At 36.0% G+C, this 19,313-nt stretch overlaps 1 protein-coding gene across 5 annotated transcripts in view; it reads left to right on the forward strand.

Annotated features, from left to right (window-relative positions):
• strip2 (striatin interacting protein 2) overlaps positions 1 to 19,313 on the forward strand; it is a 33,855-nt gene that overhangs the window by 1,206 nt on the left and 13,336 nt on the right. For 4 of the 5 annotated variants that reach the window (XM_048154727.1, XM_048154730.1, XM_048154729.1 and 1 more), the window contains exons 2-11: positions 6,513 to 6,582; positions 6,865 to 6,939; positions 10,036 to 10,170; positions 10,799 to 10,919; positions 13,049 to 13,117; positions 13,470 to 13,576; positions 13,703 to 13,830; positions 15,642 to 15,830; positions 17,261 to 17,311; positions 18,332 to 18,564. In XM_048154727.1, coding sequence (XP_048010684.1) covers positions 6,513 to 6,582; positions 6,865 to 6,939; positions 10,036 to 10,170; positions 10,799 to 10,919; positions 13,049 to 13,117; positions 13,470 to 13,576; positions 13,703 to 13,830; positions 15,642 to 15,830; positions 17,261 to 17,311; positions 18,332 to 18,564 — 1,178 coding nt within the window. The remainder of the gene's footprint in view (positions 1 to 6,512; positions 6,583 to 6,864; positions 6,940 to 10,035; positions 10,171 to 10,798; positions 10,920 to 13,048; positions 13,118 to 13,469; positions 13,577 to 13,702; positions 13,831 to 15,641; positions 15,831 to 17,260; positions 17,312 to 18,331; positions 18,565 to 19,313) is intronic. The other variant, XM_048154731.1, reaches the window with a different exon arrangement.

Consider the following 19,313-nt stretch of genomic DNA (forward strand, 5'->3'; position numbering starts at 1 on the left):
CAGAGGTCTAGCTTATCAATTTGTCCATCCATCCATCCATCCATCCATCCATCCAGAGGTCTAGCTTATCAATTTGTCCATCCATCCATCCATCCATCCATCCATCCATCCAGAGGTCTAGCTTATCAATTTGTCCATCCATCCATCCATCCATCCATCCATCCATCCATCCATCCATCCAGAGGTCTAGCTTATCAATTTGTCCATCCATCCATCCATCCATCCATTCATCCAATCAATTTGTCTACCCATCCAGAGGTTTAGCTTATCAGTTTGTCCGTCCATCCATCCATCCATCCATCCATCCATAGGTCTATCTTATCAGTTTGTCCGTCCATCCATCCATCCATCTTATCAGTTTGTCCATCCATCCATCCATCCACCCATCCAGAGGTCTAGCTTATCAATTTGTCCATCCATCCATCCATCCATCCATCCATCCATCCATCCATCCATCCATAGGTCTAGCTTATCAGTTTGTCCGTCCATCCATCCATCCATCCATCCATCCATCCATCTTATCAGTTTGTCCATCCATCCATCCATCCATCCATCTAGAGGTCTAGCTTATCAATTTTTCCATCCATCCATCCATCCATCCATCCATCCATCCATCCATCCATCCATCCAATCAATTTGTCTACCCATCCAGAGGTCTAGCTTATCAGTTTGTCCATCCATCCATCCATCCATCTTATCAGTTTGTCCATCCATCCATCCATCCATCCATAGGTCTAGCTTATCAGTTTGTCCGTCCGTCTGTCCGTCCATCCATCCATCCATCCATCCATCCATCCATCCATCCATCATTAAAGCAAGCAAATGCATATTTGAGTGTCTTTTTGGCACTGTGCATGGCATATTCAGTCTTCAAGGACAGTAACATATTGTGCTGGAATATGTCCAGAATAGTGAAGTTATGGTAATGAATTCCTCGACCGTGATCGTTGAGCATATTGAATGTTGTTGAGTTTGTTTGGTTTTTTTTTAGAGGAATTAGAGCGTGTTTTCCTCCTGCAGCAGAAATTTTCTAGGACAGTGGCAGGGAGGCGTATTGAATGTACACAAAAAGCCTTAAAATGATGTGCATGGCTGGAGCTTATGACTAGGAGTGAAACTCAAAGGTCAAATATGTGAGTGATCTGTCACTAAACCAGAATATACTGGATGTGAAACTCTGTACTTGGTCTTATGGTATGTTCAAGCCAATATTAGTGATGAATTATTGTATCTGGCTGCATTTAATGAATTATGAATATTAAATGATGAATACTGACTGTCATCTTTTGGTCTTTGGTCCAGTAGGTTAATGCTGGCACAGGGAACCACATTATGCAGCCATGTTTTGAGATTTACAGATTATTCCAGTTTGTTTTGCGTGCATCTCTTGTTCAGTTTCTCTGTGTTATAGTTTGGCTGGGCTTTTATTTAGCTGCACTTTGGGCTTTAGATTTGATGTTGAATTTGAAGTGAATATAAAATATATGTAAGTATAATTTTAACCCTGTAAAGCCTGATATGAAATAAGTCAGAATTTAAAAAAAAATATATATATAAAAAAAATCTGATATAATATATAACAAAATGCTAAAAAAAAAAAAAAAAACTAAGATTGTGTGTGGGTTTTTTTTTTTTTTTTTTTTTTTTTTTTACTGAGTATCATATTTGATATATCAGGCTTTTATTTTTATAGTGAGAGAGAATATGGAGCTCATATTTGAGGAGTAAAAACACCTCAGTTTTATTCAGAAATATGGAATTTTCCGCATATGCTAATATTTATATAAAAAGTTAGATGAAATTCTAATAGCTGGTAATGTAAATCAATGAGATCTTTATAACAGTATAACTTGCATAAAACGCATATGAATATCAGTTGTCACTCGATATTTGGCAATAATATGTCTTAGTAAGATGATATTTAAATAGTTTTATGATGATTGCGAAATGAGCAAATGTTCCTCAAAAGACCGATGTATCATATTTGATACTCCCGTGTCTGAGTAATCAGCATCATGATTCACAACATAAATGTGTATTTTGTTTACAGGATGTTGTTCTAGTTTATAAGTATCCACAGTTTGCCTTTGTCAGATGTTTTGGCCCTTGACATACCGTTTTCTCTGAAACCATCAGTGTCTGGCGTTGAGTCAGACGTGAGTGTTCTGCTTCTGGGAGTATAACCTTTAGGGAAGGTGTCGGTAACGCTGTCAAAAGGAAAGCCCATCTCTCTCTCTCTCTCTCGCTCACACACAGCTCTCCGTTAGAGCCTTTCACCATGAGTATCAATGCCATCTGCTCCTGAGGACCAAAATAAAATGCTCCTGACTGAGCCACACATGTCTATGACTTGGCAGAGAAAGAGAGAAGAGGGTAAACATGACAAATCTTTAGCTCTGTGTGTACAACTGCACATGAATTATGCATAATGTATGTGCATTATGATGATAACGCGCATTTATATTCTTCTCACATCCAATATATTTTTGCCCATAATCTATTATACATTTAAAGTAAAGTTTCTAATTACGCTAACACTTTACAATAAGGTTCATTAGTTAACATTAGTTAACATGAACTAATAATGAACCACTTTTACAGCATTTATTAATCTTAGTTAATGTTAATTTCAAAATTTACTAATACATTATTAAAATCAAGAGTTGTATTTGTTAACATTAGTTAATGCACTGTGAAGTAACATGAACAAACAATGAACTGCTATATTTTTATTAACTAACATTAACAAAGATTAACAAATACAGTAACAAATGTATTGCTCATGGTTAGTTCATGTTCATTAATACATATACTATACATAACTAATGTTAACAAACGAGCCTTATTGTAAAGTGTTACCCTAATCACTAATTTACACAGATGAAAAACAATTATTTTTTATATTTTTAGTTTTCATGGTAATTTTTGTCATTTTGTTATGAGCTTTTGTCATTGTATTCATTTTTTTTTAAATATTGATATTTAATTTTAATTTATTCATGTTAATTTAAGTTTAATTTTTAGTCATTTTATTTTTTTTAAACATTGCTATTTAGCTTTAATTTAGTCATGTTAATTTTAGTTTTTTTTTTTTTTTTAGTAATTTCATTATGTGATTTTGTCATTTTATTCACTTTTGTCAGTTTTTATTATTATTATTATTATTATTATTATTTTTTTAAATTGCTTTTTAGGTTTTATTTATTTTTATTTCAGTTTTCGTTAGCTTTAGTTTTTATTTATTTCCAGTTAATAATTTTAGGGCTTCAACTTAAGCTTATTTCAGTTTATTGCAAAGGCAACATTTCTAATTTTCATTTAGTTTAAAAATTTCAACCAATATTTTTATTTTATTTTATTTTATTTTATTTTATTATTTCAATTCACAGAAATATTTTTAATAGTTTTAGTTTAAGTTAATAGTAATAATAACCCTGATGGGGACTTATTTTAAGTTTCCTCGATTGGCCCCTTCCTGTAAAGTTTTGTATTTTCCGCTTATAGTTGTCAAAGGAAAGCATACTGTATGAGAAAGTAGAAAGAGGTCAACGATCACTTTGAAAAAGGTACAGAGTTCAAGACCTGAGAACAGAGTCCACCAATATCAAGAGCTTGTTCAGTATCATTGTGAAGAGCGGTACGTAACGCTGGCGGGTACGGGTGGGTGGCAAAAGAGGCCATTACTCAAAAGGAAGCATATGAAAGCAAATTTGAGGTTTGCTAAAAGCATTATATTGGGTGACCCAGTTGTGATGTTTTTTTGAGGTCAGATGCCTCTATATTAGAGCTTCAGAGTGGTAATTATGGGACAAGTCTAACATAAACATAACACCATGCAATGAAGAATAGATGGTGCAAAATTCAGGGATGAGTTATTGTGTCTCGCTGCATTAAATGGTTATGAATATTAAATGATGAATATTGACTGCCATCTTTTGGATTTTGGTCCAGTGGGTCAAAGAGGGGCATGCAGCTCATTCAGTTGCTCCTTGTTATGGTTTAGTTGGGCTTTTGATTCAGTTGCACTTTGGACTTTCGATTTAATGCAAGAGAATATGGAACTCATCCTCAAGGAGCAAAAACATATCATTTTTTTCAGAAATCCAAACTGAGAAAAAAATGGAATTTACTGCAAGAAAACTGCATTCTAAAACATAAAGATTGGGAAAAAGTCCAGCAGAACAATGAGGCCAAATTAGCTGCAACAAGGCGAATGTCCCGCAGAAGCACTTTATCTTTAAATGGATAAGAATAAGCACTTAGAGAAACTGATGGGGGAAAGAAGACACTTCATCTTCAACATGCTCCTTATGTTATTTATTATTCAACTGAGAGCAGAGCATGTTCCCCAGATGTTAATTGGGCTGCAATTAAATCGAAATGCCTCGGAGGACCTGACACTTCTTCATTGAGACAGACTGTGGTGGAAAATCCTAGAAATCCATGTTTGGCTCAAGATTTTATTGGCTGTTTAGTGACATTAGTATACAATAAATCAGCACTGATAGGGTAAGTTTAATTTACTGGGCAGAGTGAATGCTCTCTGATAGTTTGAAACCATTAACACTGTGTTTGAGTGTGAATGTTCACAGTTTAGTAGCTCTCTGAGAAAGTTACATTTACATTTAATCATTTAGCAGACGCTTTTATCCAAAGCGACTTACAAATGAGGAAAACAATAGAAGCAAACAAACAAAGGGCGACAATATGCAGGTGCTGTGACTTGTCTGTGAGAGGTAGAGTCATAAGCATAGCAGTGATAGATAAAGCCATATTTCTGAATGGCAGGTCCTAGTGGTGTCATGTAGATGGAGAGGAGAAGTGATCCAAACACTGAGCCCTGAGGTACCCCAGTAGATGTTGTGACTTAGACACCTCAACCCTCCAAGACACCCTGAAAAACCTACCTGAGAGGTAAGACTTGAACCACTGGAGAGCAGTTCTTGAGATGCCCTTTGTCATGAGGGTCAAAAGCAGCAGACGGATCCAGCAAGATGAGTACTGATGATTTGGATGCTGTTCTTGCCAGTCTCAGAGTTTCAGTAACCGAGAGCAGGGCAGTCTTGGTTGAGTGAGTGTTTTAGAAGCTGCTTTTGCTGTCCAGGAGTTGGCTACTTGAGCAAAAGTGCACTCTTGCTCGACAGTCAGCGGTCATTTATACAGGAAACATCCTTTTAGGTGGGCACACACTGGAAAACCCTGCAGTCGTGCCTCGTTATCATGACGCACTGTGTAGATTCATGCACTAAAAGTGTGTACATTACTCGTTATGGCAAAGTGTATCTGTTTGAATGTGAAGCAAGACAGTATTGGGACATGCTGCATGTCATGACATTCTTGATACCCTATTAAAAACATAGTGAAATCTATTGGGAAAAAATAGTTGTTGTTGTTGCCAGAACTTTACCGTAAACAAAATATGGTTGCAACATTTTAGGTTTTATGGATTGAACTTAATTTTGCAGTGTATCATTAACTGATACAATGTTAATTTACCAACCTATTGAAGTACTAAAATCTGTTTTGTACCTTTTATAATGCACTAGTTATGTTTCCATTCACTCATTTTTATTCACATTTTGGGATATCGCATATAAAAACGCTGGATGGAAACGCCAAGATGTGCATAAATTCCAAAAATGCGAATAAAAAAACCGTATGTGTTCAATTGAGGTGGATAAAGTTTTTATGCGATAAGAAGACATGCACATAAACTACGATGGAAACATAATTACTGAATAAAACTCACGTGTCTTTGCCTCAGCAGAGGATGTAATTGGATTGTAACTGGACTAACCAGCAGGCCATTCGCATTGCGAAGCCTCTCAAATGTCTCTCAAATGTTCATTCTGAAATGCCTGAGTCAAAGTCTGTCATCAAAATAATTAGGTTTAATTTCCTCCCAGAAGGGTCACACATGATTGCATTCATAAACACCAGGCATCCGAACGCAAGATAACATGGCAGTGTTTATTGCATATCATCTGTTTGCTTTGAAGCACAAGTAATTTATAGTGTACAAACTCACAGTTGTACACAGTATTGTCCCAAAAAGCAAGTACAGATGCAAACTTAGAAAATCCACCAAAATAGTATAGCATCCTCTTTATAATTTGAGATGCATTAATCCTAATGTCACTTCTATTTTAGGATAGTATGTGAATTGAGATGCAGCATGTGTAGCTTTAATTGAGACTTTTCTCTTACTGTAGTATGCTGTGGTGCATCTTCATATTTAGATCTTTGTGTCTTCTGAGCACCTGTGCTGATGGAAACACTCACTGTCAGTGTGTGTGTGTGAGCATGTGTACATATCCTTGACATTTCCCAATTTGTAGTTGTTGAAGTACTAGAATAGTGTGTCCTGGCTGAATTTGCATAATAACAAGGAAAAGCACGTGCTGATGAAATAGTGGAAAGACCTGAAATGCAGTTGGTAGGAGCTCCAGGATGTTAGACATGTGACACTTTCTGCTGCTGCAGTGCAGTTATTGTTTGCTTCTGGTCCGCAGGGGTCCATGGAGTCCCCCAACCTGGAGTTTGAATATGGGGACACAGACAGCTTCACTGCTGAGCTCTCAGGTCAGTCACAAACACAAACAATCACTGAATTCGGGTGATCTGATCTTTTAAAAGAATGCATTTAAATAACATGGAAGCAGCACAAGAACTGTTTTAGATCTTGCAAGAGTTCAAACATCGCTTTAATATTGAAATAGAATATATAAGAATATATAAATAGAATATATATAATATATAATGAATGTTTAAAGTTGCACCTTTAACAGTGACTATGTGATGTGCAACATGCCTATTAATGTTTAATGAATCTATTTTACTATGTCTTTTTTGTCTCTCGTACAGAGCTGTACAGCTACACAGAGGAACCAGAGTTCAGTCTAAACAGGGATTATTTTGAGGAAGACTTCAAGAATCATGGTAATATAGCCAGTGTTATATTACAGCTAAAAGACTCAGTCATGTTTCTGTAGTGCACTGCAAAAAATTATTTTCTTAATTTTTTTTTTTTTTTTTGTATTATTTCATGGCACAAATAAGAAACAAATTGCACAACACTGTAATATGGAAGCTTGTGACTTTTTATCTAATTTGTTTCTCAAGTAAATCCAATCAAATTACCTTTTTTAATCATGGTTTTTCCTCACAATTCCAAGTTTATAACTTTTTTCTCGGAATTGCAAGTATATATCTCACAATTTTGGCTTTTTATCACACAATTCAGACTTTTTTTTCTCACAATTGTGAGTTTATAACTTTTAGTTTTATGACTTTTTTCTCCGATATAAAATCTCAATTATGAAATTATTACAGAAATGTATGGAAAACTTACCTGTAAGCATAAACCTACCGATCCTCCTATTTCATATTTTTACCTTCACCATGTCCCTTTAGGGGCTCCATACAAACCTCTCTAAAGTTGGTAAATCAATATATTTAATTGGAACACAAAAAAAGCCAATTGAAGTAAAAAAAAAAAAAATAAATAAAATAAACACAGTTTTGCTTCCAAAGTTAATTTTAAAAGGGACATATTATACAAAATTCACTTTTATAAGGTGTTTGAACACCTGCAGTGTGTGAGAACAACCAGCCTATAATGGTAAAAATTTACTCACTCATTTTTTTATAATTCGCATAAATCAAAAGCAGTTTCTTCAAACGAGCTGATTCAGATTCCCCCCTATGATGACGCCCACAGCCAGTGACGATCTGCTCTATTAGCATAGACACAGCCCTGAGTGAGAAGCACGGAGTCCGCCATTTCTGTATCCTCTCTCTAACAGCTGGAGTTTTACAATGTCTGTGCCAAAGAGGCATTACAAATGTTATGTTTTGGGGTGTGAGTCTCCATAGACTCCCACCATCTGAGTCACCGTGGACATTGTGGTTAAATTTCATTTTCAAAGTAAAAATGTCCCGAAGAAAATCAGTAAAGTCTTATGTTTGCACCAATTATTTTGTGCCGGACTGCTTCACAAACGAGGGTCTTTTCAATGCTGGATTTTCACAAAGGTTGATTCTGAAACATAAGGCTGAACACCGCCACTGACAGTTTCTGACATTTTCGGTGTGTGACATTGTCCTGTTTTGTTGTTGCCGCTATGCCGGAGCATGAGCTCTTGAAGCTCTGCTCTCTTCTTGAAAAGGGGCTGGGAGCAGCAGCTCATTTGCATTTAAAGGGACACAGAAATGGTGCATTTTTGCTCGCCCCCAAAAAGTGGCAATTTTAACATGTTATAAAAAATGATCTGTGGGGTATTTTGAGCTGAAACTTCACATACATGCTCTGGGGACACCAGAGACTTATATTACATCTTTTAAAAAGGGGCATATTAGGTCCCCTTTAAGCATGTTCAGATATTTTTACTAGAAAAAAAAAGAGACAAAAACAGTTTAACAAACAGATCTTCATTTACAGTGTGTCTTCCACACTAACTCTAGTGTTTAGGATCCTGTTGAGTTTTGTGCTCAAATTGCATTGTTTAAGAGTGAGAATGTTCTTCTCTGTGCCAGTTAAATAAACCACTAAGAGTAGTCTTTACAAGTTGAATGTCAATTTTTTTTTTTCTTGAACACTGTTCATAACTTTTTAAAATCTGTTGCATAAAAATGTAGATTGGCCTAATTTGATACCGAAAAGTAAGACCGAATTTCATTTGACTAACTGCTAGTGGGTCATACTAGATCTCAAGACACTGTCTTAACATAATGGTTATGTTTATGCAACTGGCTGATGTCCTGAAACAGAGAGATGGCATAATATTTCCACCTGTGTCTGAAAGCGAACGGAAATAAAGCGTCAGCAAAGTTCCACAGTTCTCTTTCTGTGAGAAAAGGAGAACTTTAATGAATGTTTATGTAGTGACAATGTGTGTTTGTGTGTGTGTGTGTGTAGCCTCAGGCTTTACCCTGCCTGCTGTGTGCACAATCTCACCTCACCAGACCTCTCGCTCTCTGTCTCTCTCTCTGTGTTTGCCGTGGCACTGCAGTCTCTACTCAGTGGAAAAAAGCCAAGTGCCTGGATCACCCACATCACGTTAGCTTTTGTGTGTTTGTGTGCGCTGTACGTCTGTGTTGATTGTAAAGCAACTGCATGTCATGTGTTGATCGAGTCGTTTACAAGACACATTCATACAGTACAAATATCTCAACATTCTTAAAGGAACAGTTCACCCAAAAATGAAAATTATCCCATGATTTACTCACCCTCAAGCCATCCTAGGTGTATATGATTATCTTCTTTCAGACAAACACAATCGGAGATATACTTGATAATGGTATTGAAGGGGGTGTGAAATTTTGAAGCCCAAAAAAGCACATCCATCTATCATAAAAGTAATCCATACGACTCCAGGGGGTTATAGGCCTTCTAAAGCATATCCATATTTAAGCTTCCAGGCTGACTGTACGCATCAATTTACGGCGGATGAGTAAGCCCTGACCTGACACATGACACACTGATGAATGCAGAAGTGCAGAGGATAGAGCAAAACAAAACACCCGTCATGAATTAAAAGTCTAATTCAATTTTTCAATTTTCTTCTCAAGTAAATGTGTCTTGATTCAAGAACGTTTAGATATTTGCACTGATATTTTGCAGTGTGAGAAACGTATGCAAGCAAACATTTCCGTAATATATTTCCATCAGAATTCAACTGTAAATCTTTCAGTGTCAGATGAACAACCTCAGTGAATTAATTTTACACGTTCCTTCCCCTGAAGACTCGACAGCAGAAATCTGCTACACAAACTCTCTAATAAACATATGGCAAATTACTTTCAATGCAACAGTAATTTGCATTCATAAGTCACCCTCTTGTACAGTATATGTGGATGAATAACATTTATGACTGAAAGAGAAGAGAGGTCAGTGCCGCCCCTCTCACGCATGTTTGAGCAACACAAATCCTGACTAATCTTTCTCACATGTGAGAAATGAACCAGAATGGGAGGTGTTAGAAGAAAGACAGAAATGATCAACATGGATGTGGTTGTTCTGTCCTCTGCTCTCAGTGAAGGGTCGGAGGTGGATGGAGTTGAGTTTGGAGGAGCAGAGGGCGTATGTCATGAGACTGCTGGACGCTCTGGAGGTCACCGATCGGGACAAGAGGCTCAAAGTGGCCCGGGCCATCCTCTATTTGGCCCAAGGTATGAATGTAGCACGTGAAACCACAATGCAATGGGTGTAACTATAGAACATATCAAATATCGCAACCAAATCAAAAGAAAGATATGAAACTATATCAATTTTAGGATCATTAAGGCCATGGTGAAATTCTTTTTCGTTGTTCGCTTGGGGGTAAAAAGAAGTTTGAAATGCGTGACCAGTAAATAAAAAATAAAAGCTAATTCAATAATATTAATAAAACTATAATAAAACTAAAATGAAAAAATTATACTAATATACAACTGGCATGACAATAATAGCATATATATATATATATATATATATATATATATATATATATATATATATATATATATATATTATTTTTTTTTATTTTTTTTATTTTTTTTTTTTACACTCTTAAAAATAAAGTTAAATAATGATGCCTTAGAAGAACCACTTTTGTGGAACCTTTCAGTCAACATTTCTTAAAAGAACCATTTTCTTAGTGTGAAGAACATCTTTTTGTCCAGTGGAAAGGTTCTATGGATGTTAAAGGTTCTTTATGGAACCATAGATGCCAATATAGAACCTTTATTTTTAAGAAATCATTTTAGCTTACACTCTTTTCTTTTTTTTTTCTTTGTTCGCTTCTGTGTGTGTATTAAGGTGTGTTTGACGAGTGTGACACGGAGACAGACGTCCTCTACTGGTCTCGACACAACGTCTTCCTCCTCTACGACATGGGCATCTTCACGGCTCTGCTGGAGCTCCTCAGCATGGAGATAGAGTGAGCGTCTTCATTTCCCAAAATGCCTCAGTCTCTCTGTGGAGAACTGTGACTGAGGGCAGACCATCTGCTGCAGGCAGGGACAGACAGATAAGTGCTGAAATATTGAAAGAGACCGAGACAGGGAGTGAAGTGTTTAACAGTGCTTCTATTTTTATTCTCTTTCTCATGAGGGAGCAGGTTAGAAACGGCCCAGTCATGACTGTGTGTGTGTGAATCAGTGTTTAAGGGGTTGTGTATTTCTGCAGATCTCCTGGGTGCTGTACTAATGAGCCATACGCCTTTTCCTTTTCTGTTTCTTAATGCCCACTACAGTACAGTAGCAGCTGCCCGGGCGGCACTGCGAGACACTTCTCTATTTCTCTAATTACCCGCATTACTTCCATGTTAATGGATCTTTCTATTCCATTCAGAGAGTGATGTCAGTGATATCAGATATCTCTCTTAGTATTGCACATACTGTACAACCACCCAGAACACCCTAAAAACAACCCAAAAATGAATGTGCAAAGAACACATTAGTAACTGAATAGCAATGGCCTGGCAACCATTCATTATACCTCAGTGTTATGATGGCAACTTGTGCATTAAAAAAATGTGAAAATTTGGCACAAATCCAAACGTGTGTGCTTTGTGTATGATTTAGAGGCTAATTAAAAAAATGTCAATTAAATTTATATTCACATTGTAAATCCTCATTTTTATTAAAAAAAATTAACATACACAAACATTTTAGAAAACATTTTATAATATAATATAATATAATATAATATAATATAATATAATATAATATAATTAATATAATCAGTGTTGGTATTGTTAACTAAAACTATTAAAAAATATATATGAAATAAAGCTAAATAAAATAAAATAAATATTAGATGTAAAATTCTAAAATTATAAATGTTGCCTTTGCAACTAACTTAAAATAAGCTTAAGTTTAAGTGCTGAAATTACAAAAAATGAAACATAAAAAAGTAATTAAAAATTAATTAAAGCTAAATAAAAAACTAATACAAATGACGAAAGCACATAATAAAATTACTAAAACTTAAATTAAAAACTAAACTATTAATAATTCAAAATAGAATATACAAATAGAATATAATATATAATATACAAATAGAATATAAATAGATTATAAAAGAATATACAAATAATACTAAAATAACACAAATTAATATATATAATATAATATAATTAGTGCTGTTTAATCACATCTAACATAAGTTTGTAAATGTGTATATATATTTATATTCAAACTTTTATGTTAGATGTGATTAATCCCAATTAATTGATTTGACTGACAGCACTAAGTATAATATAATATAATTATAATATAATATAATATAATATAATATAATATAATAATATAATTCTGTCGCTGGTGAACATAGTTTTTTATTCGTAGCACATTTCAGCTGATAAACTGTGACTTATAATGTTTCATATATTAAATGCTAACTATGTTTCATAATATATTTCAAGTTCATCATATTCTTATGTTAATGTAATAGTTAATGTAAGCATCAAATCAAGATCAAAAAGGTGTATCTTTTGTGTATCCTTCTCGTACCTGCTGTCATCTCTCGTCTTTATTTCCTGCACCACCGCCCTCTTTCTCTCCGTTTCCTCCTGCTCTCTTGTGTTCAGAGAGCCTCAGAGTGGTCCGTCTCTGATCTCGGCTTCAAAGACAGCCTGGCCACCATGCTTCTCCTCTTTCAAGCCCCTGCCTGGGGGATTTAATGTCTTTGTACCATTGTCCCATCAGCCCACACAGCAGAACTGCGCTCCGGGAGACCGTACCGCTGCCTCTTCTCCAGTTTGCGATGCCATAATTTGCACAATTAGCCCTCCAGCTTCTCTGAGCATCGATTCATATTTGGCCAAGCACAACATATTCAAATGATCAAGGTTGACAGCTTGTCAGGTGCAATAAGCTAATGTTTGTGTTGCAGAATGAATGCAAGACATTAGACCGTATGCCGTTTGCCTCTCAAAAACTCATTTATATTGTATTTTGTGGCGTAATAAAACGATCGCCTGCTTGTAATGAGTCTTTTGATGCAGTTACGTAAGGATGTCTGTAGAGTGCTATTTTGATTTAGCATCACTCCCTTTTCCTCCAGTAATAACCAGGCGTGCAGCACCGCGGTGAGAAAACCGGCCATTTCGCTGGCAGACAGCACTGAACTCAGGTAAGATGTCTTCTGGGAATGAATCATTTTCTTCTTTCACAGACATTCATACGCTCTCTCACAACATGACTTCTCTTCCTCCAAACCACAATCCACTTCTCAGATTTACTTCAAAGTCTTTCTGACGGCAGCCTCATATGCCTTCATGTTTTTGAGTGCTTTGCACCGATGCTCGCTCCAAGCAAACATAATTGAGACCTGAATGTTGTTTTCCTGTAAGGAGTAAAGCTGCTGCATTAGCTGATTATAGAAGGAAATACTTACCTTTGGTCACAATAAACAAAGACTCTCTCTCACTAATACACACAATCACTCAGATTGAAAGTAAAGGCATTTGCATTATGTTCTGAAGGGTTCTTCTGAGCATCATGTATCTGATGGTTGAGACCATTCGTGTGGAAATGGAGGGTGACGGCCCTGAGAGGAAGGCAGCCAGACAGGCCTTCAAAACAGAGTTGGGTGAGAAAGACTGTCAGAGAACTGTGTGTCTTACAGATATACAGAATACAGTGTGTGTGTGAGATCGCAGTGATTGGCTGTTGACCTTCTCTATGGTGCAGTGATTAACCTCCCTCCTCCTCTCAGGTTCTCCCCTTTATAACGGAGAGCCCTTTGCCCTCCTCCTCTTCACCATGGTAACCAAGTTCTGCAGCATGAATGCGCCCCATTTCCCCATGAAGAAAGTGCTGCTCTTGCTCTGGAAGACCATACTGGTCAGTCTCTATATACACACAACAGAATTACTATAGAATATGTTCCAATTTAGATTAATACTTTGATTCTATTCTGTTCCAAAGTTTCATTCTATTCTATTCCACATATTAATCACTGCTTATTCTATGCTATTCTGTTATGCTATGCTGTTATATTCTGTTTTATAAAATTTTACTCATAGATTACTTATTCTATTCTATTCTATTCTATTCTATTCTACACATTAATCACTGCTTATTCTATGCTATTCTGTTATGCTATGCTGTTATATTCTGTTTTATAAAATTTTACTCATAGATTACTTATTCTATTCTATTCTATTCTACACATTAATCACTGCTTATTCTATGATATTCTGTTATGCTATGTTACATTCCATTTTATTCCATTTCACTTATAGATTACTTCTATTCTATTCTATTGTATTCTATTCTATTCTATTCCATTATATTCTATTCCTCACATTAATCACTGCTTATTCTATGATATTCTGTTTTGCTATGTTACATTCCATTTTATTCCATTTCACTTATAGATTAATTCTATTCTATTCTATTCTATTCTACACATTAATCACTGCTTATTCTATGATATTCTGTTTTGCTATGTTACATTCCATTTTATTCCATTTCACTTATAGATTACTTCTATTCTATTCTATTCTATTCTATTCTATTCCTCACATTAATCACTGCTTATTCTATGATATTCTGTTTTGCTATGTTACATTCCATTTTATTCCATTTCACTTATAGATTACTTCTATTCTATTCTATTCTATTCTATTCTACACATAATCACTGCTTATCCTATGATATTCTGTTATGCTGTTACCTTCCATTTTATTCCATTTCACTTATAGATTACTTCTATTCTATTCTATTCTATTCTATTCCTCACATTAATCACTGCTGATTCTATGTTATTCTTTTATGCTAAGTTACATTCTATTTTATTCTATTTCACTTATAGATTAATTCTATTCTATTCCACACATTAACCACTGCTTATTCTAGGCTATTTAATTTTATTCAATTTCACTTATAGTTTACTTATTCTATTCTGTTCTGTTCTATTCTATTCCATACTATTCTGTTATATTACATTATATGCACTACCATTCAAAAGGTTTGGGTCAATAAGTATTTTTAAGATATTAATAACTTTTATTCTGCAAGGTTGCATTTAAATAAATAAATTTATAATACATGCTGTTTCTATTAAGTGTATCAGTTTCCACAAAAAAGCAGTACAACGGTTTTCAACACTGATAATAATCATAATAATGTTTCTTTATTCAAATCAGCATGTTAGAATGATTTCTGAAGGATCATGTGACACTGAAGACTGGAGTAATGATGCTGAAAATTAAGATTTGCGTCACAGGAATGACATTTTAAAATATATTCAAATAGAAAACAGCTTTTTTTTTTTTTTACCATATTTTGGTCAAATAAATATTTTTGGTCAAATGCCTTGGTGAGCACAAGAGATGTCTTTCAGAAATATCAAAAAATTTTACTGACCCCAATCATTTGAATTGTAGTGTATATTCAATTTTATTCTGCATGAATTGATGAATGACTAAATTTTGTTCTATTTTATTTCATTATGCTACATTTCATTTCATAGATTACAGCTAATTCTATTCTACCAGATAGAAAGAACTTCATGGATTTTTCATAATATAAACATTGTGTCTATCATGGACTCTTTCATGTCTAAATCAAGTTGATAACAGACCTGCTTGCATCGCTATAGTCCTCTGTCCACTGATTTCTGTGTGTCTGTGTGTTGGCGTGCACCTCAGTTCACACTGGGAGGCTTCGAGGAGCTGCAGGAGATGAAGGTGAGAATGAGAGAGCAGTTGAAGCTGCCGCCACTCCCTGAGGACAGCATTAAGGTGGTGCGAAACATGCGGGCCGCTTCCCCTCCAGCCTCGGCCATGGAGCTCATCGAGCAGCAGCAGCAGCAGAAGAGAGGACGCAGGAGCCGCAGGGTACGAGAAACACAAGACAAACACACAGCTTTCAAAAAAGGGGCACTAGCAGAAACCATGTGAGGAAGAAGTACATTCACTGTGCCAGCATGAGTTGAGCTCACTACACACAACCACTCATAAACCTTTACAACACACACACACACACACACAAAATTGGATCTAATACTAGTTTATACTAATATGATGGACCACCCAGCCTACAAAACTTACACAACTTTTAACATAAACTCACTAAAGGAACTACATGCCTGTGTTTCACCACACTACTGCCCTTAAAGACACTCTAACACTGCAACGGTGATGTCACAATGAGAGTGAAATTAAGCAGTGCACCGATTGGCTGCTCTGTCTGCAAAACTTTCACAGCAGGTTTCACACTGCAAGAAAATGATTTTCTTATTTTTCCAGTACAAACATATAAGCATTTTTAAAGCAAGATACATTTACTGTAGAAACAAAACTACATTAAGATATTAAAGGGATAGTTCACCCAAAAATGAAAATTATCCCATAATTTACTCACCCTCAAGCCATCCTAGGTGTATATGACTTTCTTCTTTCAGCCAAACACAACTGGAGTTATATTAAAAATGTCCTGGCTCTTTCAAGCTATAATGGGAGTGAATAGTAACCGAGATTTTGAAGCCTAAAAAGGTGCATCCATCAATTATAAAAGTAATCCATACAGCTCCAGTTAATAAAACAATGTGTTTATATCCTTATTTACAACTTCATAAACTAGAGCTAAACTTTATGAACTAGAGTTGTATTGTTTACTTTTATGATGGATGGATGTGCTTTTTTGGGCTTCAAATCTCTTCTCCCTTCAAAATCTTTTCACTCGCATTATAAAGCTCGGAAGAGCCAGAATATTTTTTTAATATAACACCGATTGTGTTCGTCTGAAAGAAGACAGTAAGTCATATACACCTAGGATAATCATATACACCAGTAAATTATGGGATAATTTTCACTTTTGGGTAAACTAACCCTTTAAGTCTTTTAAGTCTTTTTTTTTTGTCTGAAAAATGTTATACTTTTTTTTGCTTAAGTTTTAGCTTGAAACAAAAAAAAACTGCCAACAGGGTAAGAAAGATAATCTTGTTTTCCCTTTGAATTAAGTTTTTTTCTTTTTTCTTTTTCTGACCCCACAGGCAGATATTTTTTCTTTTCTTTTTTAAGTATAAACTCAATCAATTTTTCAAATCTTATGTCATTTTGCTTCACAAGTAAATGCGTCTTGATTTAAGAATGTTTAGATTTTCATACTGGAAAACAAGACAAAAATACCAAGTAAGAAAACCTCTTTTTGCAGTGCAGAGTTTTTGCTTTTCCTCTGTCTCCCTCTCTACTCCTCTCTGCCCTTTTCTCTCTGGGTTTTGGTTTTCCTGTTGGCTCATTCCCGTCTCTTCCTTGTGTCCCTACAGAGTGCCTTTGTTGATAGCTTGGAAGGAGACAGTCCATATGCCAAGAAACAGGTCTTTACCCCAAAAACCCTTTTGTGCATTCTCTTTGTTGTGGGCTGGCCTTGCACTCTTCCACCTCTCTTTTCCTTCACAGCAATTTGTTTTTCTTTTGAAACTTGATTTGGGGAAGGGAAGGGTTCTGAGAGATACAGCTGACCATGGCTACCGGACATTAGCAAGACTCTCTCTCCTCCTCCTATCTTTCCATTTGCACATCTTTCCACATATTCTCAGTCAATGAGATCCACATAGACACACTAGCTAGCAGAATGGCTTCTTCTCATAGGCAACCAATCACAGCTGAGTCACCTTTGCTCATGGCCTCAGCACCGCCCACAGACACACTCATACATTGACTGCACTGGAACAAAGGATGACGCTCCACTAATGCACCTCATGCCTGATGCTTGCTCTGAATCTTGCCATTCATCCGTTTGCACAACACTAGAGATGTAAAGAACTTGTTTTTTGTGCCTTTGTTGAACTGAATCTGCACAGGAATGTTGAAAAAAGGAGTTGCGGTGTTGTATCTGGAATGTACGAGTTCCCAATATTGCGTCAACGATTCAAAGTTTTTGTGATGCTTATCATTTGCAGGTTTATGGAGCGGTAAGTTTCAGCAATAAGCAATGGATGGGGAATGTAATCTGAAGGATAAACAATGGAAAATTACCACAAGTAATTCTGGGTGAACCTGATGTGAGTCTCGTTCAGTGTAAACGTTTGAAACGGGATGTTTCAGTTTGGACGGTTAAACGATTTTTAACTTGATTTTAAAATTATAACTAATGGATTTAGGGCCATGACACACCAAGCCAATGGTCAGCCATTGGTGAGCGTTTGAGACGTTAGAGTGCAGCATTTTGGTCCAAACACAGCCGACGCAAGGCAACAACCCAATCGCAATTTTTTTTTTGATGTCAACTTGGTGTGTTACGGCCTTTAAAACTTTGAAATGAGACTCAATATCAGGGTCCAGAGTAATATGCACATTTGAGAGTTGATATTAAACTGTTTCTTCATCTCTTGCAGCCCCTGGTCAAGCAGGACAGCCTGGACACATACAACGAACGGGACCCTTTCAAGAACGACGATGCCCGGGATGAGGAAGATGACCCAGAGGATGTGGACAGTGGCATCGAGGGAGAGGTCGACCCTCTCGACAGAGACGTCATCATCCAACCGCCGCCGCCGCCGCCACCGCTGCGGCCCCCGACTGAGAGAGTGTCCTTCCCCAAGGGCCTGCCCTGGGCTCCCAAAGTCAGGTAGCGTACAAGATCTTTTCTTCAAATGTGACTCTACAGGATGGCCAGAATGACCTTGAACTCAGCTTTTGTCGCTGGTTTCAAAACAAACACCACTCTGAATATTACCAACCATTCATTTTCACTTAAATGTAATGCTTTAACAGTTGGTGACATATGCATGGAAAAACTCCTGAGATCCATAAGCTTATGCCGGCAACATACCTCACATTTCAATAGGACTACGTGAATTCATGATTGGTTGACTGCCAAATTAAATCATTAAACAGAACGATAAACCCATAAATGGTCATTTCAAATAAGCATTTCTGTTCAGAACGATTAAACTTGATTTCGGTTTTGTTTATGTTCCCGTTAAAACTTTGTTAAACTAATTCAGAGCTCTGCATAAACTACACTATATTCACTAAAACTGTGTGTTTTCACAAATCTATTCATTTGCAATGAGTTCAGGAAGACATTAACTACCATTCAAAAATTAGTAAAGGGTTAATACGTTTTTGAAAGAAGTCTCACCAATGCTGTATTTATTTTCTAAAACAGTTTTGTTCTCTTGAACACATGGAATGGAAACACTGCTTTATTCACAAATGTTTTATGCCATATTCCAAATTCGCATCTTTGGATGGAAACATAGCTACTGTGAACAATAATATTCTGAAATATTTGTGCAATTTAAAATAACTGTTCTGTATTTAAATATATATAAAATGTAATTTTTTTTCCTGTGATCAAAGCTGAATTTTCAG

The sequence above is a fragment of the Megalobrama amblycephala genome, linkage group LG14, assembly GCF_018812025.1.
Source record: "Megalobrama amblycephala isolate DHTTF-2021 linkage group LG14, ASM1881202v1, whole genome shotgun sequence".
NCBI lineage: Eukaryota > Metazoa > Chordata > Actinopteri > Cypriniformes > Xenocyprididae > Megalobrama > Megalobrama amblycephala.